The sequence below is a fragment of the Balearica regulorum genome, chromosome 8 (assembly GCF_011004875.1).
Source record: "Balearica regulorum gibbericeps isolate bBalReg1 chromosome 8, bBalReg1.pri, whole genome shotgun sequence".
NCBI lineage: Eukaryota > Metazoa > Chordata > Aves > Gruiformes > Gruidae > Balearica > Balearica regulorum.
The window spans coordinates 24,082,035-24,109,082 of record NC_046191.1 but is presented as its reverse complement, the minus strand read 5'-3'; the positions used below and the strand labels follow the sequence as shown (position 1 = coordinate 24,109,082).

At 38.2% G+C, this 27,048-nt stretch overlaps 1 protein-coding gene across 4 annotated transcripts; it reads left to right on the top strand.

Annotated features, from left to right (window-relative positions):
- The first annotated feature begins 14 nt into the window (after nucleotides 1-14).
- WDR47 (WD repeat domain 47) lies at nucleotides 15-26,745 on the top strand. 4 transcript variants are annotated; one of them, XM_075760117.1, is made up of 16 exons: nucleotides 15-281; nucleotides 1,478-1,606; nucleotides 6,267-6,433; nucleotides 7,987-8,070; nucleotides 8,623-8,707; nucleotides 10,334-11,136; nucleotides 13,584-13,707; nucleotides 16,297-16,475; nucleotides 16,580-16,837; nucleotides 17,359-17,434; nucleotides 18,580-18,737; nucleotides 21,973-22,142; nucleotides 23,053-23,223; nucleotides 23,614-23,745; nucleotides 24,487-24,705; nucleotides 25,359-26,745. In XM_075760117.1, the coding sequence occupies exons 2-16, from the start codon at nucleotides 1,490-1,492 to the stop codon at nucleotides 25,499-25,501; spliced, it is 2,886 nt and encodes a 961-aa protein (XP_075616232.1). In that variant the 5' UTR covers nucleotides 15-281; nucleotides 1,478-1,489; the 3' UTR covers nucleotides 25,502-26,745. The 4 variants fall into 4 exon arrangements, with proteins under 4 accessions (XP_075616232.1, XP_075616231.1, XP_075616234.1 ...); XM_075760116.1 differs by having other exon boundaries at nucleotides 13,581-13,707; XM_075760119.1 differs by lacking the exon at nucleotides 1,478-1,606.
- Nucleotides 26,746-27,048: the final 303 nt, after the last annotated feature.

Sequence of the window (27,048 nt, the reverse complement as noted above, 5' to 3'; positions counted from 1 at the left end):
CTCCCGCCCCCACGGCGCGGGCGACGCCCAGCTGGGCCGGCCCCACCCCTTTCGCTTTCCAGTCAGGCAGCAACGCGGGCACCCCGCCCCGGCGCGGGGGAGGGTCCTGGGGCGCCGCGCCGCCGGGCAGTCCGCGGTGAGGGCGGGTGGCAGCCGCAGCGCGGAGCGGAGCGAGACCCCGACATCGATACCGGACCCGGGCCCGCCCCGCAGCGAGGGCTGCCGCCATCTTCTCTCACGCCCCACTGGTGACGGCGCGAACGGGCCGCCGGGCCCCTCAGGTGGGTGTCAGCGGGCGGGACGAAGGGTGAGGGGGGGCTGCGCCGCGGAGGAGCCGGGAGGGGCCGGGGCGGGCTGACTGACCGACCGACTGACGGCGCGGGGCGGCGGGGCAGGGGCTGCGGCCGCCGCGCCATGAAGCGGGCTCTGCCCGGCGGCCTCGCCGAGTGAAGGGCCGCCCACCTCCGCGCCCGGTCCTTGGCTTGCGGGCACGGCCGCCGCCGCCGCTTCCCCCGCCGAAGGGAGCATCGCCCCGGCTCCCGGCGCGGCGGCGACGCCCGACCGCCGTCGTCCCTTTGTTGTGGTGTCCGCGGGCGGGCCGGGCCAACCTGGCCGCGGTGGCCGGTGCGGTGTGTGCCCGGGCCCCGGCCCCGGGGCGGGCGAGGCGGCGGGCGCGGGGTGTGCCCTGTCTCCGGGGCCGCTTCAAAGGAGCGTCGGCTCCTCCGCGGCCTTGTCTGCTGCTATTGCTGAGTTGACATTCCCGAAATGCTAATTCAGGCTCGGCGCTGTATAATGAAACAGTGCGGTTGTTTTGAACCCTTCCACCAGCAGAGGTGGATTTTGTGTGAAATCTCATGTGAAGAGAAAAAAGGAAGAAAAATTAGAGAGAGTGGGATGGGGGCTTTTTTAATCAAAAAAGCATTCATTTGTAGTCTCTAACTCGTTCAGATCTTTTATTTTTCTGTATTCTGTTTTCACTCTAGTATGGAAGTATTGCATAATTTAATGTCACCTTTTTGGTATTCATGATGCAGAATGCTCTGAGTAAAGAGCGTGCATGTTGTAACAGGGATTGATGAATGCAAAGAGCTCTGCCAGTCACCTCTAAAGCCTGGTGAGATAAGGATTATTGTGGTGGCTCTAAAGCAACAGCTGATCTAAGCAGGGTGAAAAAATGGATTACTAGAGGGCAAGCCAGTGAAAAATCTGTATGAGGAAGAAAAGGCCAATATGTAAGAGGACACTTGCGGTGTATTGGAGTAGAAAAAGGTTTCAGTCACAGAGTTCAACTCTACAAAGTTTGGTGAAGGTTTTCTAATAAGGCCTTAATATGTTCAATGCAGTTAATTTGAAATAATGAATTGTGCAATTTCTTAGGGTAAAATGGGTGTCAGTGAGTTGCACTAACTGTTGTGGGAATCAGTTGTAATAAAAAATTTGGCCTGTATACTTTTTTTTGTAAATTCTTTTGATATAGAATAACTGGAAGATGATTGAGGGCACATCAGAAACGGAGCCACTAGTTACTGACCGGGCCCCAAGTCCCCCGTGGGGTCTGTATAGGCGGAACTCCGGAGTGGCCTCTGGGCAGGCCCGAGAGTCATATGTAAGTGACTGCGGGATGGGTTAAAAGGTGAAATAATTTTAAGCAAAACAGCCAGCCTTTAAAGTATGTATTACTACTTCATATTTGGTTTTTCTGTGGCCTAGCTCACCAAGATGCTGAGGTTATGGATGTGCATTGCAGCTGTCATTGAATTCAGCGAACCAAGACTTCTAATTAGGCATCGCTTCTCCCTTTAAACGTATCACCACTCTCTCAATATGGCACTTGAGATTTGAAGTACAATATTTTTCTTGTATTTCTGAGTAGTTAGAGGTTTTATATTCCTTGCCCAGTTTTGTGAATGTATATTGTATGCTGTTGGCAAGTGATCTATTTCAGATGATAAATAACATGGCAATAACACTTATTTTAGAATCTGTTTACTTGTTTTCCAGAATATTAAACTTACTTTAATTTTCTATCATGTGAATGCTTATGCATTTTAAATTTCTTCTAAGGGAGGTAACTTAGAGACAGACTATTTAAAATTAATTCTAGTTCATAAACATTTTCCTAAAATAGTATATTTATATGCATAACTGTGTATATGTATATTTTTAAAAAATAATTGTTTTCTATGCTTATAGCACCATGAGAGGATTCTCGCTGTTGGCATGTTCTTAGAACATGAGCGAGAACAGGACTGAGTAACAGGAGTGTTAACTCTGGAACAGTTAAGAGTGGGTAGTCTGTGTTCCAAAGAGCTTGTGTAAAGGACAAGTGAGATTCCTGCACATTGAAGCTACAGAGAAAAGATGTGCCACATTTGTGACAAGAAGTTGTTGGGGTTTTTTTCTTGATGTAGATTGATTAGGAGGAAAACAAATTTAAATACAGAACTAGGGGAAGATGGTATGGGGGAGCGGACGGGAGAAAGAAGGAAGGAGAACAGGTGTGACAAAGTGCTGTTCTGAAAAGACTGGGTAAGATAAGAGTTGTAGCAAAAACCTGGTTGGTAGAAGGCACCTGAAATGTTAAGCTCTAATACTCATTTACTTTCATTTATACCTCAAGCTAATGCTGTGCTTCAATCATTCTTGAGTATTAGTGCTTGAGCTGATCAGATTGTGACGTTATGTGCCATATGTGCTGGCAGAAAGCAATATAGTGGGATGGACCAAAGATGCAGCTCAAGCTCTAATCTTGAGTTTCCCTGCTGTTCTTTGCTTTTTCATTATTATTTTTATTTATACACATACACACATGTCACTGAACATCAGAAAACCTGATATATTTCATAGAGGTGATATATAAGCCTATGTATATTTATAACTTCATTATAGTGTTACAGTGCTGCTTATTATTTTGACAGCATAATGCTTATAAGAGAAGTCTGAGCTTATCAGCCCAAAAAACCATCAATTAACTGAAAATCTTGTCTAGTAGGTTTACTGTTCTTTTCTAGCTATTTGTCCAATGGGGTGGTTGCTCTGACAGCAAATGCACACTAAATATTTTCATAATATTGTTCATATATGAGCTTATTGGCGTGCTTTGAATCTTTTTCAGAAGTTCAGTATCCAAACTATTTTTGGATATTAGCTCATATTTTTCTTAGCAGGACCCCAAAAGTGTTGTTACTAGTCCCATATCAAATATGGGGGATGCCACTCAGCCTTTATCCTAATTTATATAGGCAATATAAATGAAGTTAAGTGTTAGAATTGGAAAAGGCTTTATGTTCAGGACAAACCTGTTCTTTTAAAACTGCAGTGGAAAATGGAAGACAACTTCTTGCAGATGCTAGATTTTACTTAATGTGGTTGTACTCTTAAGCAAAGTACTGAGTATTATGCTCATTATCCCATCTATAGAATATATAAATAATTAATTTTAAGACAGTCTTGAAGCTGTATAGAGTGGTTTCTTCTTTAAACTTGAGTCCAGTAGATCTGATTGAAAAGAAGCTGGACTTGGTGATCCTTTCTTCAAAGGGAGCATTAGTTTGCATTTTTCCGGTAGTTTTCTGATGGGGAGTCTCAATATAGCTTTACCTAAGTTTTACTTTTCTCTTTTGGCAAGGAAGTTAATTTATGTAAAAACCACCAGTGCCATAAAGCATAATAAAAGAGAAATGGAAATGTATTAGGTGAGGTGGGGAATTAAGATGTTAATGCTAAACGGATGGTTAAATTTGTGTTGATTTTTTTTGTTCTTCCGTCAGCATATAAAAGTAGGGCTGAATTTGTCTCTGGGACCAAAAATCCATATCCATTTGCCAAAAGGGGAAGTTGAAACAATGCTAAAACATAAGGAAAAAGCATCTTTCTACAAGTTCTGGCTTTGGATTTGTGTATCTATCTGCTTTCTTTCCTGCAGCAAAGCTTTCTGCAAGGCAGATTTTATTTTTTCCTTTGATTTTACTAGCTGAGAGTGGGCATGTGGTCTCTGGGTGTGTCTTTCATGAGACCCGTCAAAATACTTGGTGATTGGAGTCTTCTGTGTCTAAAATGAGAATTAAACCCAGCCATTTTTGAAAAGAAGTTAGGCCATTTCATCTGGCACAATTAGGTCTCTGCTGTTCCAAAATAAGCATTCGATTATAGCAACATAGTTTTCCTAGTCAAACGTTCTGGTAAAAACGTACTTGGGGGGAGAAAAAGTTAGCATAAAACTGTGAGGAAGATCGAAAACTTAGGGATTTTTATGAAGCAGTACAAAGACCCCTCTTATTAACGCCTAATTTTTTTATGCCTTCAAGTTGATTAGCATTGGTTTATGATAAACAGACGTTTCACTGGAGTGTGTGTCTTTCCTCCTTTTCTCCAGTAAATAATTTCTTGTTAATACTTTTTGAGTGTCTTATTTGGATTATTCAAATTTACTGTATCTGTTCTTTGATTTCTTACTACTAGTTTCTGTGCATCTTTCCTAGTATAAGATAGATAACTAGCTCATGGACTCATTTTCCAAGGCCAAGGTACCTGGAGGCTGCATCATCTCTTCAGCTTGTCTTGGGAGCTGCGTTACCTGCAGCTGGTTGTCTTTCAGCATCGTAGTTGCTAGATTTCCAGACAAGTAAATGGTTGCATGAGGGAATTAAGTACTTTTATTTCCTCTTTTGAATTAAAAGGGGGAACAGCTAGGATAATTATTAACTTACAGCTGTGGACATGTTGCTCTGTATGGCCATCTCCCTCTACTCATTTTTCTGATCACTGTTACTCTACTGTGTCTCCTGGTTCCTGGGGATATTGCCCACAGCTGACGGTTCATCACTGATAACTGGTGGCTTCTCTGTTCTTTGGTGCACTCTCATAAATAATAACTTAAATAATCAATTCAAGTCAGGTTAAGACTTTGCCACTGCCAGAAAGCAAAGCTCTGTCGGTTCCTTGTGTCAGCATTAGTGCCCGCGTGACCACAGGGTGAATACGTTTAACTTCGCACGGATCAGAGGAGTGTCTGGCTAACCATGCAGCTCCTTCGCGGGTGCCATGAAGTGGCGGGGGACATGTGGCTGAGTGCAGAGGCAAGAACCTGCACCCCTTTCTGCTGTAACATGGACTTAAATTGAATTCTGCTTAATGGGAAACTACACCCTTGTAGCCGCTAGCTTTTTTTGAAGAGCTCCTGATGAGGCAATGCTACGTGTCTTGGCTGTGTTACAGGGTTTCTCCCCACATCCCCCAATAGTTTTCAGCAGATCAACTTGGGAGCTACAGCTGTAAAGTCTTTTGAAGGTTAAAAAAAAAAAAAGTTGAACAGCTTCTACTTTAAGTCAGACTTAAGGAACCATGCAAGACTTAGCCAGAACCAGAATTTATTTTAGATTTATTTTAGTTTCCTAAGACAAGTATATGCTACAACTTTGGAACACAATTCCTCCAAGGATATCAAAGGAGCTTGGACATTGTATCCTTGGGAGCCTTAAACAAGCTGACTGCTGGCAGCCAGGGCCTTGGCCTGTCACTGTCCCAGCTGCGTTTTCGCCCTTTTCCTTTCTGCTAGCTGGAGAGCTCATTAGACCATTGAGCCCCTTCAGCATGTGGGTTGTTGGAAAAGCCAACACAATGACAGAAGTGAGGGGTGCTAAGGAAGGGTCAGGGACACACAGCTGGAGGTGGGTGAGTGAATGGGACTGGTGGTCAGTGATCAAACTGCTTAGGCCACCTTGGGTTTGCAGCTTTAGATTCTTCATAAAGCATATAGACAGAAATAGGTGTCCTTATGAAGGAAGAATTAAAAGTCTTGGCTTAATTGCCATACACTACTTCAAAAATGGGGTAGGAGGCTGCATTTTTAGTGTGCTGTGCTTTTTGTGTGTCTTAAACATTTAAGTTTATACGTAAGATCTCTAGATAATGACATGGTAACTGGCTCATTTTTATGCTCTTTGAACTTCACCGTTTGCATTTCAGAAAGGAAAATTTTACATATTGCAGACTTGGTAACCACAATATTTTCACACTGCAGGAGGATTGATTTCTTAGTAGATTTGTTTATCTGGGCCCCTATATGCGCATAGGACAGAAATAAAGAAGATATCCATACATTGTTAGGTCTTAATTGTGGCTTCATAATCAACCTCTTAAAATCAATTTCCTAATCTTGTCTGTCTAACTTCTGTAATGCTGTAGTATTTTTTTAGTAGCCAACATGTGTTAACCAAGCATAAAGATACTGATCATAGTTAAAATGCTCTCTTTTTCCCTTTTAGGCTGCCATCATGACGGCTGAAGAAACAGTGAATGTTAAAGAAGCTGAAATAATCAAACTAATACTAGACTTTCTGAACTCAAGGAAACTTCATATCAGTATGCTGGCACTTGAGAAAGAAAGTGGGGTCATTAATGGCCTGTTTTCAGATGACATGCTTTTTCTAAGGTAGGACTTCTTTCTCTGGTGCTTACATAGCACATATATGAAAACATACAATTGGCGGGTGATTCTGTGGGCAGCCCCATGCCACTAAACAGGAGGCCTTATGCCCTCATCATATTCTGCTTGTTCCTGATCCCAATTCTGTGGTCCAGCTCTGAAGTTAATGACCTCATTCTATGAGCCACTTGAAGTAGGTTGAAATAGATTCTATTTTTTTGTTTGTTTGCTTGTTCATTCATTTTACCTTGGTTATTTTTCTGGCATTCTTATGAATTAAAGTGGGAAGAATTCTTAACAAGTGCCAGTGTCAGTGCAGGGTAAGTTGGGGAAAGCACATGAGCAGCAATAGGATGGGAGAACAAGATCTGCTGGCAGCAGTGATCTGTTATCTGCTTACCATGTCACATGGAACTGAATGTGTGGTCTATTAACTTCTAAAAATAAATAAAATATTTTTACAATATTCTAGTGCTAAGGTCTAGGAGGAGTGGAGTGTTTTCCAAAGCTTTTTCCCCAAAATATTATCTGCATTTCAAAATAATACCTAGACTTCTCTTAAGTTTAACAATATGAAAGGTGTCTCTGCTATCATCAAAGCATGGCGTTGGTGTGATTTACCATTCATAATATTGCCCTCAAAATTATTAAAAGGAGTCATTGTAGATGCACACTAGTTTTTTGCATTGCTATTTTCTATTTCATGCCGAAGGTACTTAATAACTTTGTAGAAGCGTGAGAAAATCATGTATCCAGCTGTTCTTAAAACATTAAAAGATATATTTTATCACTGAACAAGATTTCTCACCTGGCCTCCCTTTTGATTAAAATTATGTATATTGGAATGAAATGAAAGAAGAATTAGAGGAAGATGATTAAAGTTATTAATCCTATTTGTTTGTTTCATTCTTGGCTTAGTTGGAGTGTACATCTAATGAGAAACTCGCCCCTTCCTTGTAGATCTGGGCCTTTTATAGAGAACTCTGTGTGATGTGAGGGCATGAAGAAACTGAACTAATCCACCTGTGCAGCCTAGCCCACTGTTCTTGGAGCTGGAGCTCTTGTGCTGGCACAATTCCTGCCAATCTGTTCTTCTTACATTGTTAATATGGGAGCTGTGTGTTTTCCCACCCCCTTATAAAATAGGCCAGGCAGTATTCATACAATTAAAATTAACCTGTTTTTAAGTTTGCTTTCATTCTTCAGGATGTATTCATTGAATCAATATATTTATTTGTACTCTTCAAGTAAGATTTTTTTTAAGAAAGAATTGCAGGTAAAGCAGGAGACACAGGATCATTTTGGGTTTTGATTTGCCTTTAAAAGTAATTCATATTTGTCCTTCCAATATGCAGTTATTTTTACAAAATACTGAGAAAGGACTTTGATTTTGCTCTTACTACTAGTTGCATCAGTCAGTCATCTTGGCATCTGTGCAGAGCATTAACTTTTCAAAGCAAGTTGATAACTGGTTTTGTATTCAAATGAGCTGCTTACTGAAAAAGATGGAGGATGTTCTTGTCCTGTGAAATTAAAGGACTGACTCTTTCTTTTGCTAGGCAATTGATTCTTGATGGTCAGTGGGATGAGGTTCTTCAATTTATTCAGCCTCTTGAATGTATGGAAAAATTCGACAAGAAAAGGTAAAATAGAATGTATGTCAGAGTTCAGTTTTCTGAGTTGTGGAAAATACATACATTTCTAAGTATTGTGTATGAAAGCAGTAGTTCTGAGGGGTTTTTTCACCTTAGTTTTTGTGTTTTCCTAACCTGTGTACAGTTCCTAAAGTGTGTGCATGTGTTTTTTTCTAACTTAAACTATGAAAAATATGTGCACACAATCTGAAATGAGTTTTCATTTGCCATACACTTTTGGAATGTGGTACATGTTGTACTATCTTTTTATAGTTGGCTGCTCTGTCATATTTCTATTCAAGAAATAAGTATGATTGCTATACCTTTTTCTTATTAGCCTTCTAATATTTATGTAATATTTCTGAAAGCAGTAATTGAAAAATACATTTCCTGTTAAAATAATTTTGTGGTTACCGATTTGTTAAAATTTGAGATCAGAGTTCCTTGTCATGGCAGTTGCTATGCCTAACTCAAAACTTAGCTGTAAAATATCCAGCTTGACTCTCAAAGAATGTTTAGCTATTGGATCGAGCTCTATGGTATTTCACTTCTCACCTGCAGATTTCGTTACATTATAATGAAGCAGAAGTTCTTGGAAGCCTTATGTGTAAACAATGCGATGTCAGCAGCAGATGAGCCTCAACATGTAAGAATTGTCTTTGATTTAGGAAATTTTGTGTTGTCAAGAAGCCTCTTGAGATATTCTTATTAAAGGCAGAGCAGAACCTCACAGCACTGAATGCACAAATTTTAGCCATTGCCAAATAATTTCATAAACAATGGAAAAAATAATTGGTATCCTTTGGAAATGAATGTGACTCCCAGGTCTCAAATAGAATTGTATATACAAGGGTTGCTTGAAACTTAGCAGCATAGATCAGTGACTGTGTACTGTGTTTGTGGTCCTGATCCTGCGGTTTACTTTAGGCCATTATGCTAAAGTACAGGGCTCTTTTTTCAAAAGTGTTCTGAAGCAAGCCTCAGAATCACAGAAATTTATTGTCATAATCAGGACCAGGTGAAAGATTCCAATTTGAATTAATCTTAAACTTTGTTTCTGTTGCTTTTAGAGAGAAAGGACACAGTTGTTTCTTTGGAGGGAACAGAGGTGTTCACAAAGTACTGATTCAGTTAAATGTGCAAACAGCAGGGGTTGTGAACTTAGATTTTCAATATGGAAAGAGACATTAACAGGCAAAGAAAGTGTGCACATTGTGAAATTAATTATATAGTTTTTCATTTATGTTGATAATGCAGGAACACCAAATTTCACACATAATTTTTCATAACACATAAATGTTACGAAATTAAAAATGAAGAATGCCAATAGTTTTAAGACAATTGATTTTGTTTTCCAAATTGAATTGACTTTAATTCTCTGTACAATTACATATACATTGTACTGCAAGGTCTTCTCTTGACAGTGTAGAGAAAGCTAGAAGTAAGCCTTTTTAGTTGTAAAGGGAAGGTGTACTATTCCTCTAATCAATCTGTGTACTGTTACTAGATAGCAGTAGAGGGGGAAAAAAAATCAGATTTATGTCCTTCATTTTTTGTTTTGAATCTTACCAATTGTGTTGGCATGTTGTGGATGAAAGTCCGCTCTATTGAGCAGATGCTAGGTAACATGGTACATGGAGGGGTTATTCTGAAAATCTTTTTAACTCAAAATGCCAGGTTACGTATATTTGGCTTTTAGCTACCAACAAGCTTTGTACTAAAGCCCTCTATTCATTAGGACGTCTTATCTTCTGAGGATACTTTTGAACTTTTTTAACATTTTTGAGGGAAGTGTTCTCAAAATCTCAATATAAAAGACAACTCAAAGTTGCTAATCACTGGAAACTAGAGAAATCTATAAGTCTCTTAACTTATGCCAGTTGCTTTTCATAGGCATAAAAAAAAGGTGAAAAATCGGTTGGCTTTGAGAATGGAAGTAACCTGTGCTGCAATAGAATTGAAGCTGTTTAGCTACAGAGTTAAAATTTTAAGCCTATCAAACCTGCAGTGGCATGAAAAAGTTCCATAGATCTCTAGAAAATGGGACTGGGCGGGGGATTTTAGGAAGCCAAAGCGTCCAGGAATTTGGGTCTGTTGTAACTATATTTGCATCAGCAATTTCAGACTCTATATTGTATGCTGTTTTAATTAAAAATACAAACAATAATAGCAATAAAGGAATGATAGCAGAAAAATTCTGCTATTGCCTGTTCAACTGTTTCATTGTATAAATGTATGTACTACAAACTACTCCATGTTAATATTTCTGTAGCTGGAATTTACAATGCGAGAGGCTGTACAGTGCCTGCATGCGTTGGAAGAATATTGTCCCTCTAAGGAAGACTATAGTAAACTCTGCTTGCTACTGACACTGCCTCGCTTAACCAACCACGCAGAATTCAAGGACTGGAATCCCAGCACTGCACGGGTTCACTGCTTTGAAGAAGCCTGCGTCATGGTGGCAGAGTTTATTCCTGCCGATAGGAAACTGAGTGAGGCTGGCTTCAAAGCAAGTAACAATCGTTTATTTCAGCTTGTAATGAAGGGATTGCTCTATGAATGTTGTGTGGAATTCTGTCAGAGTAAAGCAACAGGAGAAGAAATCACAGAAAGTGAAGTATTGCTGGGCATTGATCTCTTGTGTGGTAATGGGTGTGATGACTTGGACCTTAGCTTATTATCATGGCTGCAAAATCTGCCAGCTACTGTATTTTCTTGTGCTTTTGAACAAAAGATGCTTAACATTCATGTTGACAAACTCCTCAAGCCTACAAAAGCTGCATATGCTGATCTTTTGACACCTCTTATCAGCAAACTTTCTCCTTATCCATCATCCCCAATGAGACGGCCTCAGTCAGCAGATGCTTACATGACCCGCTCCTTAAACCCTGCCTTAGATGGGCTGTCATGCGGATTAACAAATCACGATAAGCGAGTCACAGACCTTGGGACCAAAACTTCGCCAATGTCGCACTCCTTTGCTAATTTCCATTACCCAGGAGTACAGAATCTCAGCCGAAGTCTCATGCTTGAGAATACTGAGTGTCACAGCATTTTCGAAGAGTCACCTGAGCGGTAAGTGCAACTGTAGCTTTGTTTTTACCTTGGCTTATGTTACACTTTTTATTACTGGGTTCTTCCCTGCATTGTAACTTGAACAAAGTTATAACATTGAAACATAATTTGATTGTTTAAATTCTGTTGTAATTAAAACTCTGTATACAAGGTGTTTTCTTCCTTATGCTTTTATGATCAAAGTAGATTTTCATATTTGGTCTTGAGCTTTATTGGATTCAATCTGGACTTTCTTAAAGTTGAAATCCTAGCGCAGAGCACAAATATGCTCTGATTATGTAGTAGAATCTAGCTAAGATTTGTGTTCGGTATTACTGAATTCTTTCATTTCAGATAAATAGTAGAGATAGTGGAATAGCTGTAACTCCATCTTCTTTCCCCATCCCATTCTGTCCTCAGGTGTCTGTAAATTTTGGACCTGGCACTGTAAATGATTGCATATACTTAAAAAATTTACATATAGAAATAGTTCCAGTGAAGTCAATGGAAATGACTATATGCCATCATTGTAGCATTCCTCTATTACTTAAATTATTACAATAGTAGTTCAGCTTAAATATTTACTTACCATTTTCCAAACCAAATCTGAATAAGCAGTTGAACATACTACAGTTTTTATATTGACTTGGAAATAGTTGGATTATGATAGCGGCGCATTCTGTGACTAACTTCTTCTAATGCAGTGTAGACTGCAAAACTTCCTTAAGAACAGAGGCCTGTATCAAAACTTTGTGCTTTTACCTTCTGAGAGAAAAGTCCTGGTAACTAGAAGAAATTATATTTGTCTGTTAAGAGCTTATCATCATGTTTTTTGCTTGGCCCTAATTTTGATCAGTTCTGCCCCTTTCTAAGTGTTATATCCGTGCCTCTCTAGAAAGCAGCTGCCAGCCTTTTGGGCTCTTAAAGAACCAGGTGGGTCACTAGCACTGCACTTGGATACACTGGCCAGCAGAGGACACTTTTAGAGCTGTGGTGTTCAATCCTGGCTGCAGTTGGTGACATTGTCTACCAGTTTTGCTTTACAGCAATATTTTGTATCTTGTGTTAAAATAAAGAACAGCTGTAACTACACTCAATAAAAAGGAAATAAACGCCATCTTACAGATGTCGGTTCACCAATATAATGGAAATTTTTGCACTAATGTATAGCTTAATATGTTCTTTTAATGCTTATCTTGAAAGGACCTATTTTGTTTGCTTCTAAATGATCCCCTTTAAATCTTTGGTTTTACCAGCCTCTTCACAACCGAAGCGTGTTTGCGGATAGCTTAAGTCTTACGGAAGTATCTCTTGAGTTCCATTTTTAAAAAGTATACCTCCTGAAGATACTAATGAGTTGTAAACCTTCTAATTTTACTCATATGTACGCACAAACCTTAACACTTGTGTGTGTAGCCCAGGGACCAATGTTAAAGCTGATTCTTGAAAGTTTTTTGTTTCCTTTTTCAGTTTTAGTGTGCTGGAATAATTCTGCACAAATAGAGTTATCTTGTGGGCTAAATAAAGTGGTAAATTCCCACATTTTTTTCTTTTATGTAGGTGTTTGCATGTAATGTGAAGTTGATAGATCTTAACATAGTTTTTCATCAATTAATACATCTCTTGAAGGTTAGCATTAGGTTAATGAGTCAGACTCATAGTTTTCAAGAAGGCATTATATTTTTCAGAAAAAAATCCAACTTCAGATTGTGTCCCACTTAAATGGCAATATTTGCAAGGGTGGAAGCTGAGCTTTATTTAAATCTTGCACATGACAGAAACGTGGTATTTCTTTTATAAGTGGTATTCAGCAAGCAGTTACTTGTCTTCTAGTCAGCGAAGTTACTTTTGTTATTATACCCAAAAAGCTTAAAATAACTTGTTAAAGAGCTTTGCTCCAAGTCACTGAGTAAAGAGGACTTTCTAAGTTGACAGAACTGAAGATGGGAATCCAAGGCTTTTAATGTGTTCTGCAAGCTTACTGATTGCTAGACTGTTTTGGGAAGAGTTCCATGCAGAAATACTTACATGATACAAGAATATTTTAAACTGATAAAAACACTTTCCTATGTAGCACTTACAGGAATGTTCAATCTGATGGACTTTATAGTGGTAATGATACTAATATCTTACAGAAGACATTAGTCACGTAGTATATCTGATACATTCCATGCACATAATTGCTTTGAAAACGGGAGATCTTGAATAACTTGCTAGTTAAAGGGTATATAATTCAAGTGTAGGGAAGTTCTGTGCTTTTTGTTTGTTTGGGGTTTGTTTGTTTAGTGTAACCCATTGCAAGGGACATTTTTTTCCTAAGTAATATCATCAGGTTTATGCGACTTAAGAAGTTACTTGTGTTATCAGATTTTACTCTAGAATGTTATCTTTCTTTACTTACCAGGGGATTTTCTGCTCTTAATTTTTATCAATTAAGCTTCTCTTCTCTTCCATGTTGCTGCAAGAAGTGATACTCCCGTGGAACCACAGCATCCCATCAGCAGTGAGACTTTGTGCCAGAGTTCAGTTCCAGAAAATGAACCAGTTAATGGAGCACAGAGTCAGGGATCAGCCAAACAAGAGAAAAATGAGGTAGTGGTTGTTTGTTTTAAAATAATGAGGCAGTCTGAGCTGTGTTCTGATCACTTCATAATGATTTGCCTTTGTGTTGAGAACTTCATGCATGACAATGGGTTGCTTTGAATCTTGTTTTTACTGTAGTGAAAATACCATATTGCATCTTGTATAAGAAACTACTCTTTTTTTCCCCCATTGTATGAAGTTCTGCTGTCATTTGAATCTAAAGCAGCTGATTAGTGTGCCTTCTTGCACATCAACAGTGTTGCTAAACTGTTGTGTATATCTTAAAAAAAAAAAAAAAAAAGCCAGCAATGGTAGCTTAAATAGTGCTTAAGAACCCTCTTAGTATTTTAGAGAGGAATCTGGCATGTAGCCTGCAATTCTTGGTGTTAACACCAAGTTTTGTAGGTCATCTTACATAAATTTGTCTGGGACACAGAAATTAAAATTGGATAATTCCCTGGTAAATATGTCTTTGCTATTCAGAATCCAATAACATAACCGGTTTTTGGATTCATCTTTGAAGGCTTGTGCCTTGACTATCCTTCTTTTTTTTCCTTTTTTCTCCTTAACAACAATATGGGGAAAGCGAAATAATAGTTCAGTACAAAGCAATGAAAACAGTTACTTATTCTATCCTCTTTCCACAGTTTTATATATCTGCCTCTTAATTCAGTAATGATGAGTAGCACTGAGTGTGCAGTTTGTTTGCAGACTCCAGTTTGATTTTTTTTTTTTTCTTGAGTAAACTTTGTCTTGGCTTATGACATCTATATAGTACTGAAAACCAGTCTAGTCTTGACAGGGCTATATTGTTGTAGACTCTGGATACTTGAGTGAGGCAACAGAGCCTACTGGAGGATTAACAAAGTCCACCAAACTTGAGGACTTTGCTCCCCTCAAGGACTTTGAGTAACTTCTCTGCTGCAACAGTGTTTTGTGTGCACACTGGGAAGAAGGGGAGGGAGGAAAGAGCTTAGCTAGATGTAAGACAGAGCAGGCTTCAAAAGGCAAAAAAAAAAAAGGATGCAGAATTTATAGGAGGAAATGAAGACAGGAGACACTGTGCTGTGCAGAGGATGTTGGCCAGCCTATTATACACAAGTAGAAAAAAATGTAATACCAGTCTAATTTCACCTTGTTTTGTTCTCCACATCACAGTGGTAAATGTGTATACCTGTGCGAATAAGAAATTAAGTTTCTTTTCATAGCTTTATTTTAGCATTGTTCCTGGGGTTGAATTAGAAGCCAGAGTTTATAGAATAGAGCATCTGAGCAACATATTTTAGTTTTAGGTGTTGGATTCTGTATCATTATTACCCAAACTAAAGGATCAAAGGATTGAATCCAATTGCAAGAAACAAGTATCAGTCATGGAAAGAAGTATAGACAAGAATATACTTGTTGCTTAGAAGGATTATAACCCAGTGGCTGGGGAATAGTTCACATGTTTGAAATCTAGAGAATGCTTTCTAGACTTCTGAAGATAAACTTCAGAGTTTCTGAATTGCAAGTATTTATCTCAGGTGAAAAACTTTCTACAAATGCAACAGAGCTAGGAAATCCATTATAAACCAAAAACTTGTGTCAGAGAAGACAGAATTATAATGCAAGTGGTTTTATTTACAAGAAGTGCAAAGGCTCATAGTTATGAAGAAGGATCCTCTACATGAATTGTCTGAACTAATGCAAAGTTATCAGGATGTCCTTATATAATTTAGAATCACTAGATAACAAAGATGTCCCTTGCAAAAACAAACAAAAAATCCACCAGGTTTCATTTACTACTTTTTTTTTTTTTCTTCCTTTGGTAAATGTGCAGTTAAGGTTTTTTCAGTGTTGCTATTTTGGCCTTGGAATAAAGTTCTTTGGGTTTTCTATAGGGTTTTTTGTTTGTTCATTTTTAACTTGCTCTCAACATGTGAAATGATGGTATCATTTGGAACTAGTGGCAGAGAGAGAAAGCGAGGATCAGGGAACGCAGAAGGCCATGAGTCCTGGGGAGCTAGCAGTGTGGGAAGAAAAAGATAGTACATAAAAGGGAAGAGGCCATGAAAAAGGAAGTATTTGTGCTTGGTCTGGCAAGTAAGGAATTTTAAAGTTAGAACAAGGTACAAGTTTCAAGAGTAAGATACAGCACTTGGATAGACCACTTCAAGGTTGGCTACTGGGAGAGGTGAACATACCCTCTGACTGATGGCAGAGAAATGTCAACATGGCAGAAAATACTAAATTTGCAGTGAAAAATATGACTTGGACTTTGGAATGTAGCTTAAATTGTTTTCTGATTTTTATTTTCAGTTTCCAATCACCTATTTGTTTTGATATTAAGTAATACTTTGGAAGTTTTGTAGGAAAGAGGAGCCTTTGAATTAGGGCAGAACTACTTCAACAGTGAATAGTATAGGTTGGCAGTGATTTCCTTTTTTTAATATGTAGATTATATCTGATTTTAGGGAAGAATGAAAGCGTTACTCCCCAGAGGAGAATCTGCTGGCCTTTTGATGCTTGTATTCAGATAATGAACCAGAGTGTGAATATTTAAGTTAAATACTGCAATTTACTATTTAATTTTCATTAGTAATTCTCATTTCTTTTAAGCTTCGTGATTCAACAGAGCAGTTTCAGGAATATTACAGACAAAGACTACGTTACCAGCAGCACTTAGAACAGAAAGAGCAACAACGACAGTTGTACCAGCAAATGTTGTTGGAAGGAGGTGTAAATCAAGAAGATGGAACTGACCAGCAGCAGAATCTTACTGAACAGTTTCTTAACAGGTTGGGGGGTTTCATTGCTTCTCCCTCCACCCACTCCTGTCCCTCCTCAAGTTCTCATAATAACCTGTTTTGGTGGTCTTTTTGTTGTTGTCATTTGTTATTAGATCTATCCAGAAGCTAGGAGAATTAAATATAGGTATGGACAGTCTTGGAAACGATGTACAAACACTTAGCCAGCAATGTAATGGGAGCAAAGGGAATGCATCTACAAATCCAGCAAGTAATTTTACATCACCGCCTCCAGATGCTAGTCAGAGGATAACAACTGATAGCCAAAATGTTAGTACAAGCACTCCTCGAAAGCGTGGATCAGCTAATCAGATACCCTTTCCTGAAGAGTCACCTGTACAGGGGAATCAAATGTAAGTTATGTGAGACTGGTCAGGACTAGAAATGCACTTCTGTTAGCACTGTGGGAGTAGCTGTGTTTATTTTTTGTTATCAAATGAATTTGTCATTGAATAGGGGTATTTAACTCATGATCAGTGTTTTCAATATATTTTTATAGGGATTATAAATTTTTTTGACAGCACACGAGTGATTTCTTCTGTTGACTAAAGGTAGTGCTGACCTGAAAGCAACAACCATTTTTTCACGTGTGTGTCTATCTGTGTATATGTATGTATGTTATGGAACGAAAACAGGTATTTTTAACTTGTATTCACTTGTTCAATGCCTGGAGTTGCTGCAAGAACAGCAACCTCATGTAAAGATTACAGTTTAATGATAAAGAATCAGACACGCATAACACTTGTCTACATAAATTAGTCAGTTCTGAGTATGACTGAAACTGTAACTTTAGTCCAAAAAATACTTACAAACCAATCTGTCTCTGCTTTTGTTTTTTGTCTTGTGAATTTGAACTCTTCACCAATCAAAACAGTGTATCAGAACATGCTGTCACTCAGCCACAGCTGGATGACTCTTCAGGGAATTTAAATAGGACAAGAGGTGATGAGGTGAGTTTTCCTATTGTCCTTTACAATTCGTGTTTTCACAAATTCAATATTTAATCCTGAGTATGTGTTGTCCTCTCATTGTTAGGAGATATTTAGAATTAATTTTGGTTGATGCAGTACCTACAGGATCACAGAACCTTTGACATTGGAAGGGACCTCTGGAGACTGAGTCCAAATCCACTGCTCAAAGAAGGGTCAACAACAGCAGGCTGCTTGGGGCTGGGTCCAGTTGGGTTTTGAATATCTCCAAGGATGGAGACTCCACAGTCTCTGTGGACAACCTGTTCCCATGTCTGACCACCCTCATAGTGTTTTTAAATCAGAAAAGTTTAAATGGAATTTCCTTTATTTCAGTTTGTGTCCATTGCCTCTTGTCTTTTCACTGGGTACCACTGAGAAGAGTTTCGCTCAATCTTCTTTACTCCTCCTGTCAGGCATTTATATACAGTGATGAGATTTACACACATGCACCCTGAAAGGCCTTTTGATCTCCAGGCCAAACAATTCCAGCTTTCTCAGCTTCTTGTACAGTAGAGGTTCCAATAGGATATCTTTTACAACCATTGTTCTGTGTTCTCCAAGTTGAAACTTTGATTGTTGGGCTCCAGTCAGTACGGCCCAACATTAGGGAAAAAACTTTGCAATAAGTACATTCCAAAGTTTCTGCATCAGATAAATAAAAATCAAAATTTTAGAAAGGTGATGGTGAGTCATCTGGAGGATGATGTAATAAAGCTTAGCGTAATTTAATGATAACTTTGTGTTATCACACAGGGTGAAAATCTGATTCTGCTGTTTAGTAGTATATTTGTTTTATACGCTGTGTTTATGAATTGGACTGTTTTCAGTAAAAATGCAGCTTCGCTCCCCTTGCAAGTTTCACACAGATAAAATGTGTTTACACAGAAATAAACTGTAATATCATACTTTTGAGATGGGCTGTTTAGAAGAACAAAAGCTGTTGGAAGCCTTGAAGGAGAATGAGAAATGTTAATCTAATGTTAGCAGTTAAGAGTGAGTTGAAGAACTTTTTGAAGTATGCCATTCCTTGAGCTGGAGTAGACATGGTTTTACAAATTTGTAATTTGAATAGTTTAACCTGGTGCTGTTGAAGAACCTAATTTGACTGTTATCCTTCTACGCAGGATGACAAATCAAAAAAGCAGTTCATCTGCATTAATACTCTAGAAGACACACAAGCTGTCAGAGCTGTAGCCTTTCATCCCAGTGGGAGTTTATATGCTGTTGGCTCCAACTCTAAAACTTTGAGAGTTTGTGCCTATCCAGAAGTAATTGACCCAAGGTAAGAAAGCTTGTACAATCATTTCTGTAGCATAGCACTTTTCTCTTGTAGCTGCCGGTATCTGTACATTTCATACGTTTATTTTGTTATCATAAATAGTGCAATGCTTTCCTTAGAAACCTAAACTGCCAAACAAAAATAAGATCTGCTGAAGAGTTTGTGTATTTGTGGGCTGCTTCTTTGCTCTCTTCCATTACTGGCAAGATGCATAGATGCATTGCCACAATACAACACCTTTCCTTAGGAAAGTGTTATCTTTGTCTCAGCAGGTGGGCTTTTCTGTGTTTCCTGTAATGGCTTCATGTTTTGATGTTCCAGCTGCAAAAGTGGCTGAAAGCATATGTCAGTTCCCAAGCCGCACAAGTTGGGCTTCATGAGATGCAGATTCTGGCAGGAGGACAGACTTAACAGTGGAAAAAGCAGTATCTTCCTCAACTTTTACAGCAAAAATTGCCAGAGCATGTCTATTGGCCTGTTGTTAATATAAACATTGTTTTCCTGACACTTTGGTTCTTTGACAGGAAAAGTGCTATTTGTGGTTTACTGTACACCTAGACTTTTCTGTTTTCTTTTCACCTGTTTTTTTTTTAATAGGATGGGGGGAAAGTATTTTTTCATATAGAAATAAATATTGCCATCTTGATAACCATCTCTTTGTCTCTCTTCCAGTTACATTGTTTTCCTGGAGTAGGGGGGAAGCGCAGGCATCTAAAATTTCACAATTTCAGAAGGAGCTCCCAGTATGCACAGTGACTTATCTGGGACACCTTCCCAGTTTAGGACTCATGTTCAGGCTTCCAAAGTGTTCAAAAAGTAATCTGATTTTTTAAACTTTTTTCCTCCTTAAGTTAGCCTTTGAAGTTTAATTCCAAAATATTTATTGGCAGTGTATGAAACAAAACAAAAAATGTAGTTGATTTCTCTGATACCCAATCTGACTTGGTGGGCTTGAAGCCTAGACAGCCTCCTCTTGTTCAGTAAACAGTGCAAAACATTTTCAGTGGAATGAACACCTCCTTATTGACTAACTCTGCTCTCACACAACTTATTCTAACCATTGGGAAAGGTTAGATTGATTCTGCAACTTTAGTCTCTAGTTAGAGTGCACAATCTGATGTGACAAGTGACGTAGTGCATCTGGATATGAAAGGAATGCTGAGATTTCCTTAATTCTGAACTTGTACTTACTCCTTTTATTGTTTTTTTTCACTGTGCTTACAGTCTGCCAAAAACATTTCATCATGGGATTTACAAGTCAGCAGAGAGATTACATTATCTTAAAGATATTCTAATCTTTGTAACAACTTGAGTCTAGACACATTCAAAATTTTTCATGTTTTTCAAAAAGTTATAATTATGAAGAGTATCTGGGAAATAGCAGTTGTTTAATTGTACATCAAAGTTTGATGATTCAGGACAGGTTGGTTTTGGTGGTTTGTTTTTGGGTTTTGTTTGGGTTTTTTTCCTAAGGGTATAATAGTGGTGTGCTTTTTTTCACATGTTTGAGGTGAAACACTGATTGATACACATTACAATTCTGCACGTGTTGCTCAAATACTCACAGTGCTTCCACGCAGTTGATTGGCAGCATGTGGCTCTGTGCTGGGCAGGTGCTCCCACCTCTTGACAAAGTCATTGATGCTCAGCTGCTGCCTCCACCTCTTAACAAATGTTGTGAACCCAGACTCTGAGTGTGATATAAGGCATTGGGCCATTTAGGAAGTTCCATAGTGTGTGTTGAATGGTGGTCTTGATTTCAGCTAATCTCTCATGGATTTCCTCTCTGGCAACAAAATAAAATTATCATCCATGTAGATTCGTTTTAGTATCTTTAGTAAAGCCATGTTTATTTCAAAAGTTTTTAAGCAGATTTAGATGTTTGTCTTCTCTTTTTTCTCTCTGCCTCTTTTGTTCAAGCATCTATAGTATGGTTTCTGAATTTTTCAATTGCAATTTAATTTGTATTGTTGATGTTAGAGTGAATGTTGATGGAATTGGATACAACAGTACTTTATCTTAAGTACTTGACTACTTCCAGCTATGGGAACAGAGAACTAAGATTGTAGGAAATTAATTGATTGAAATAGAGGAAATCAACCTCAATGAGACTCTTTGTTTTATTTCAGCAATGTGTAAGTTGAATATAAAATAAGAATGTGTGGTATGTTTAGATGCTGAAAAGACTCCTGCATTAACACATATTGGTGAATGTGTCTTTCTTGCACAGACTGCTATTTGAGATTTTTCTAGTAGATGAGTGAAGCTTTGAGTCACCTTATTCAACAAATAATAACCAATGCACAGCTCAATGATGAACATGTATGGATTTTTTTCCTTTTGTATGTATTTTTGTTATTTAACGGCCAAAGAGGAGAGAGTACTTGACTTAGGGCAGTGTTTTTCTGTGTCTTCCCAGGTAGGGCTAACAGAAGCATTTTTCTTGATCCTTTAAACCACTTCCGGTGCTTGATGAGTCCCACTCAATCTGACAGCAAGGATGGCACAGACAACAACTTTTTGGATAAAACAGCAGGCCTAAACTTTTATTGTTACAGTACTACTAAGCACAACAACAGCCCCAAACACAAGTATATGGAGCCCAGTCATATAATTATGCTGTCATACCAAACACAATCCCCAGTTGGAGATTATGTCTAGTTGGAAGAGAAACACCTTCCTGCACACATACACAGAGGTTACACAGGCTTCTGCTTTCTTCTTTAAGGGATCTGGATTTTCCAACCTGCAGCCTGATAGTTTAGTCCCAGAGCCAGCCTTTAGCTGTGCCAGCTGCACTGGCTGCTACCATAGATAGTGTGTGCCTTAGGAGCTTTCTTGGCATACTGTTGCTTAATTGAACTCAGGCATGTTCAAAAGTGGCCGCAGGATCAAGGTATTGAAGTATGAAGAATGTAGAGAAAGTCTCACCAATTTAAGACTCTGGGGGTAAGGTTTCATTGTATGTAAGTAGTAATTACTATATTTTATCTGTATCGACCCCTTATAGATGAAGGGACTGTGTAAGTTCTTTTGCGTGTCTAATCACAAATACAATGGGAAGATGAGGAAAAAATGAGAAAATTCTTTTGTTTTGTCTTAGATCACATGTATATGTTTCAATGCGAACAGTCATATGTATTTCATGTTACCCAAAATAATAGAAAAGCAATATTTTCATTTTACAATACATTGTTTTTCTTACAAGTAAAAAGAAAATGGATTTTTTTTTTTCCAGTGCTTACAATACTCCTAAACAACCTGTAGTTCGCTTCAAAAGGAACAAGCATCATAAAGGATCAATCTACTGTGTAGCCTGGAGTCCCTGTGGACAGCTGTTAGCTACTGGTTCTAATGACAAATATGTGAAAGTACTGCCTTTTAATGCAGAAACTTGTAATGCAACAGGTAGTGTTTGTGTGTTTTAAAGAATTTATTTTCAATTATTTGTCCAATATTTGGCAAAACCATTCAAATTACATTCATTATGTAGTCAATAAGCTTTGTTATTTTTGTTCTAATACTTTGATTATCTTAAGTCTCTTCCCTTTCACCATCACTGTAGTCTCTGTCCAGCAAAGAGCCACTGAGAGGTTGGGGATTTATCTTTTGGGTTTTGTTTGGGTTTTTGTTTGTTTGCTTTTTGGTTTTGTTTTGCAAGACTCTCTGGTATTGTGCTGTCTTTTGGTATATTTTTTTGTTTGTTTCCAGATCTGGTAAAACAACCAGGTGTTCTTACCCAGCTCTGGTTCTTGACAGTCAATAGGAATTTATTTCTAAGTCCTGTTCCCCTTTTTCTTGCCTAGTTCTGTCATCTTCTCCCCCATCTTAGAAGTCTAAGGCTTCTCTCTCAGCAAATATTATTTTCCATGCCCAACCCTCCTAATTAATGCACTGAATATGGCTCTTATCTTTTCTGTTTTGAACTTGGGCTACCTTGTCCTGTGTGGTTCAGTGTTCTCAATGATCCTTCCCTCCTGGCAGAGGAAGCCCTTTTAGTTTACCATAGTTTACAAAAAGAAGTAAATGTTCTTTATAAACCTTGGCTGGAATTGGCAGTGGAGATTATCTGTGTACATTTTGCAAAGCTTTGGGAACCGTAGGAAACTCAAGCAACACTCAACAAAAATAGGATTCTTAGAGATTTTATTTGAACTCTAGTAACTGAAATAGTGTGTTCTGTGGAAAGTGCACAACAATGTTTATACTTGGTAGTATATCCACCCTTGTCTAAAATATTCTGCATTAAAGATTGCAGCACTAACAGTGATAAACAAAGTATGCCTTACTTTGTTCCTCAATTTTTAAATTATTTTAGGACCAGATCTGGAGTTCAGCATGCACGATGGGACAATCAGAGACCTTGCATTTATGGAAGGCCCGGAAAGTGGTGGTGCTATTTTAATAAGTGCTGGAGCAGGAGACTGTAATATTTACACAACAGATTGTCAGCGAGGACAAGGCCTGCATGCTCTAAGTGGTCACACTGGTATGTATGTTGTTGCTTCTCTCATGCTTTTTAAGTCTGTATTATATTCTAATAAAATTGGTTTGTTGTTTGGTTGGGTTTTTTAAGTCTTTGTGCTTTTCTTTGTAGTAAGTCTTTTTCTCTCCAGGTTGCTCTTGAGGTATTTGGAGGGGGGGAGTGTTTTGTTTTTAAATATATTGGCTGTTAATTTAATGGAGAGAGTGCACGCTTCATTCCAGAGAAGATGCAAAGCTGGGTATTGCCTTACAATGTTGGCATTTTAGATCATACAACGTGCAGGTTTTCCATAGGACTGTTAAGTCTCTGAAGGCAAAAATAGAATCAGAACTGTAATATTTCATTATTTGATTAATGATGTTTAATCAAATAAAGAAGTCATCTTGTTCACAGGTCATATTTTAGCACTTTATACATGGAGTGGCTGGATGATTGCATCTGGATCCCAAGACAAGACTGTAAGATTCTGGGATTTGAGAGTGCCAAGCTGTGTTCGTGTTGTGGGAACAACATTTCATGGAACAGGTAAGATTTTCTGTTGTGCTTCTGATCATTCTTGCATAAAAATATATTTTAAAGGTGTCTAGTATAGAGTAAATGTGAGGGATTTTGTATCGCACAAAGAAAAGTTGTGAGGATATCTTTACCTGCGTTTTGGTGTGTTGGGGTTTTTTTAAGTATTACTTCCTTTTAAAGGTTCACTAGTTTTTTGCTTTAGGACTTTGAAAGAGACACTTCCAACTACATGAAAATAAAACAAGACACAAGATAACTATTTCAAAATCAAAGGAAGGGGTGGGAATGAGCAGCCATTTTTGCAAGCTGTCGACATACTCTATAGAAATCTGCAAAGGAGTTCTTAAGAACCACTTGGGTTCAGATTTGTTTCTTGAAACCTTGAGGGGGGCAGAATTAAATTAGAATGGGGGGGGAAATTCCTTACATTATTCTACATTATTTCATAAAGAGTGACTTACTTTCCTGTGATGAAACAGATAGTTTTTCTCATGCAGCTTTAATAGTGACTTTGCCACCATTCCAGTGTGACCTATGGCTTCAAAGCTTTTAAGTGCTAGAATGTAAACATTTTCTTATTTTAAGATAACAGTAGCTCAGTCTGTTCACCTTAAATTTAAGGCCAGCATTCTTATACAATATATATATTCTCGTTTTTTAAAAAAACAAGTTGGCTATTTGCACAAATATACCAAATATAATGTGTTTGGAGGTTTTTGTCCTTTTTTTTTTTTTTTTTTTCTCCTGTAGGAAGTGCTGTGGCCTCAGTAGCTGTTGATCCTAGCGGTCGTCTCCTGGCTACAGGACAAGAGGACTCTAGCTGTATGTTGTACGATATTCGAGGAGGACGAATGGTGCAGAGCTATCATCCTCATTCCAGTGATGTTCGTTCTGTTCGCTTCTCTCCAGGGGCACACTACTTGCTCACAGGATCATACGATATGAAAATAAAGGTGACAGACTTGCAAGGTAACATACTACAAAGGATACTAGGTTAATTTTCAGTTTGGTGCTTTCAATATCGAAGTTTTAAGAGAACTTGGTTCAAAGATCAGGTTTTAGTTTAAAAAGGGGAAAAATAGTAGAACTTTGAAAGGTTTGAAATGTATATAAATGTGATTGTGTCTGTTCACAATTGGTCAGTTGTGTCGCTGAGAATGTAGGCTATGAACTAAATCTTGTTTGGCTGGGGGTCTGATTATGATAAAAGAACTAATTAACACTGCTGCCTAATGAGATGGCCATTGCTTTCAGACAGCATTCATAAAATTTACCCTTTAAAAAAAAAAGTATAACAATGCTTATTTTCATTGGGAAGAGTCGAGAGAGAAGATATTGGGTATATCTAATTGACTTTATTTCCTTGGACCATTAAATTTTAATCACGTTATTTAAAAACTGGAAATACCTGATTTTTAAAGTTACACCGTGTCCAGTGATGCCTAAAAACCAAAACACTGGGGCGTTCTCGCTCTGTGTGAGAGAGGAGTCAAGTATGCTTCATAAGGTGAAATACATATGTAAGCTTTACTGAACAAACAAAAACCCAAACGCACCAAAAGCCCGAAGAGCTGGGATATAAATTCATTACATGACTAATGATTTCTGTTCCTCTGTCGTAGGGGATCTCACGAAGCAGCTTCCTCTTATGGTGGTAGGAGAGCACAAGGACAAAGTTATTCAGTGCAGATGGCATACACAAGATCTTTCCTTCTTGTCATCTTCTGCAGACAGAACTGTAACCCTTTGGACCTACAATGGCTAGAGTGCAAACAAAGGCAACCTATGCAGCTAAAGCACAGAGACCTGGGACTACAGAACTGTAAAAACAAAGTAATAACAATTAGGCATTGAGAGAGCAGCAGTTGAGCAGCAGAGTGTCTTATCAAGAGGAGGGGCACTTGTCACAGATTTTTCTGGTTTCTAGGAGGTCTTGGTGTTTTTTAGTATATTCTTTTGCAGTGCTTTCAGTCTTCCATGTGAACTCATGCTGCTGTGACCTATTGTAGTCTTGTTGCCAAAGTCTATGAGGAGAACTCTTGTTGTCGATGTGCACTCAAAGTAACATGAATGACGTGTTTACAGTTTGGTATTAATTGCATTCCTTGGTCTTTGCCTCAATGAGAATTTTATATAGAAACTTGAGTTGAACAACACTTTAATCAAGTCTGTATGTAACTAGTTACACACACACATAAAGGATAAATTCCTTCCACTGTTTTTTCAGATTTATTATATTCATTACCTCTCAACAAGAGGTCAGACTTTATAACATCTCCACAATTTCAACTTTTTTAGTAAAAAATTCTGAACTTTGATGACTAGGCAGTAACCACATCTTGATTATGGTTCATTATAAAGTGTGAGTTTTTCTTTCCATCTAAACTGGGGGAAATGTAGCTGGTTTTACTACATGATGTTTTGAACAAGCTAACATGTTGGAGGGGGGGGAAAGTAAAATATTGATTTTTTTTTTCTCTGTAGAAACATACAATATTTTACTTTTTGAATGCAACAGAATACCTCTGTGTATAATGTACTGTAGAAGAGTGGATTGGCAGCAGTTGTCACAGTGAGCTTAATGGCTATCAGTTTTTCAAGTAAAAGGGATACCATTAATGCTGTAATAGAAACCAGCATGGCTTAAAATGCTGTGTCTGCATGATAACTTAAGAATTGTTTAAATTTCCAGTTCAGAAGCTTATCTGAATTTTATTTCTTGCACTGTTTATGTATGGGAAATTGCAGTTTTATTTCTACAAAACTTTAGAATCTAATGTTTATGTACTGTTATATTTTCATATTGTACAGTTCCTTTTACTTTTTAAAATCTAAACTTTAAACATTAGGTTATTTATTTATTTGAACTGCAGTTAAGTTTTGGGTTCTCTTGGTTACTAAATTATATGTGCACTGTAGCAAGCATTTTTAACTATCGTATAAAAGTGGAAAGGTAACTATAGAAGTGTATCTGTGCTATAATCTCAATAAAGACCTCCAACACCTGCAGCACTCTCATCCGTTATTTTGGATTCCTGGTTTAGAATTCCTTGCTGCACCGCTGATCCTTCAACCATGTGTCAAAATCTTTGTATGCCTAGAACTGGAAAAGACTTGAGATCTTTGATACTCCTTCCAAGTATCTGACTTTGCAGTGCGGTAAGTAATAATACAGTAGCACAGAGCTGAAACTGTTTATTTTCCTGTATTGCACACAGGTTAAGGTCCTAATGCCGCTGTGGAGAAAAATACGCCTTCTAACTATTGTGTTCCTTCAGTTGTCCCTCTGTGGTCAAAGCTGGCACACTATTT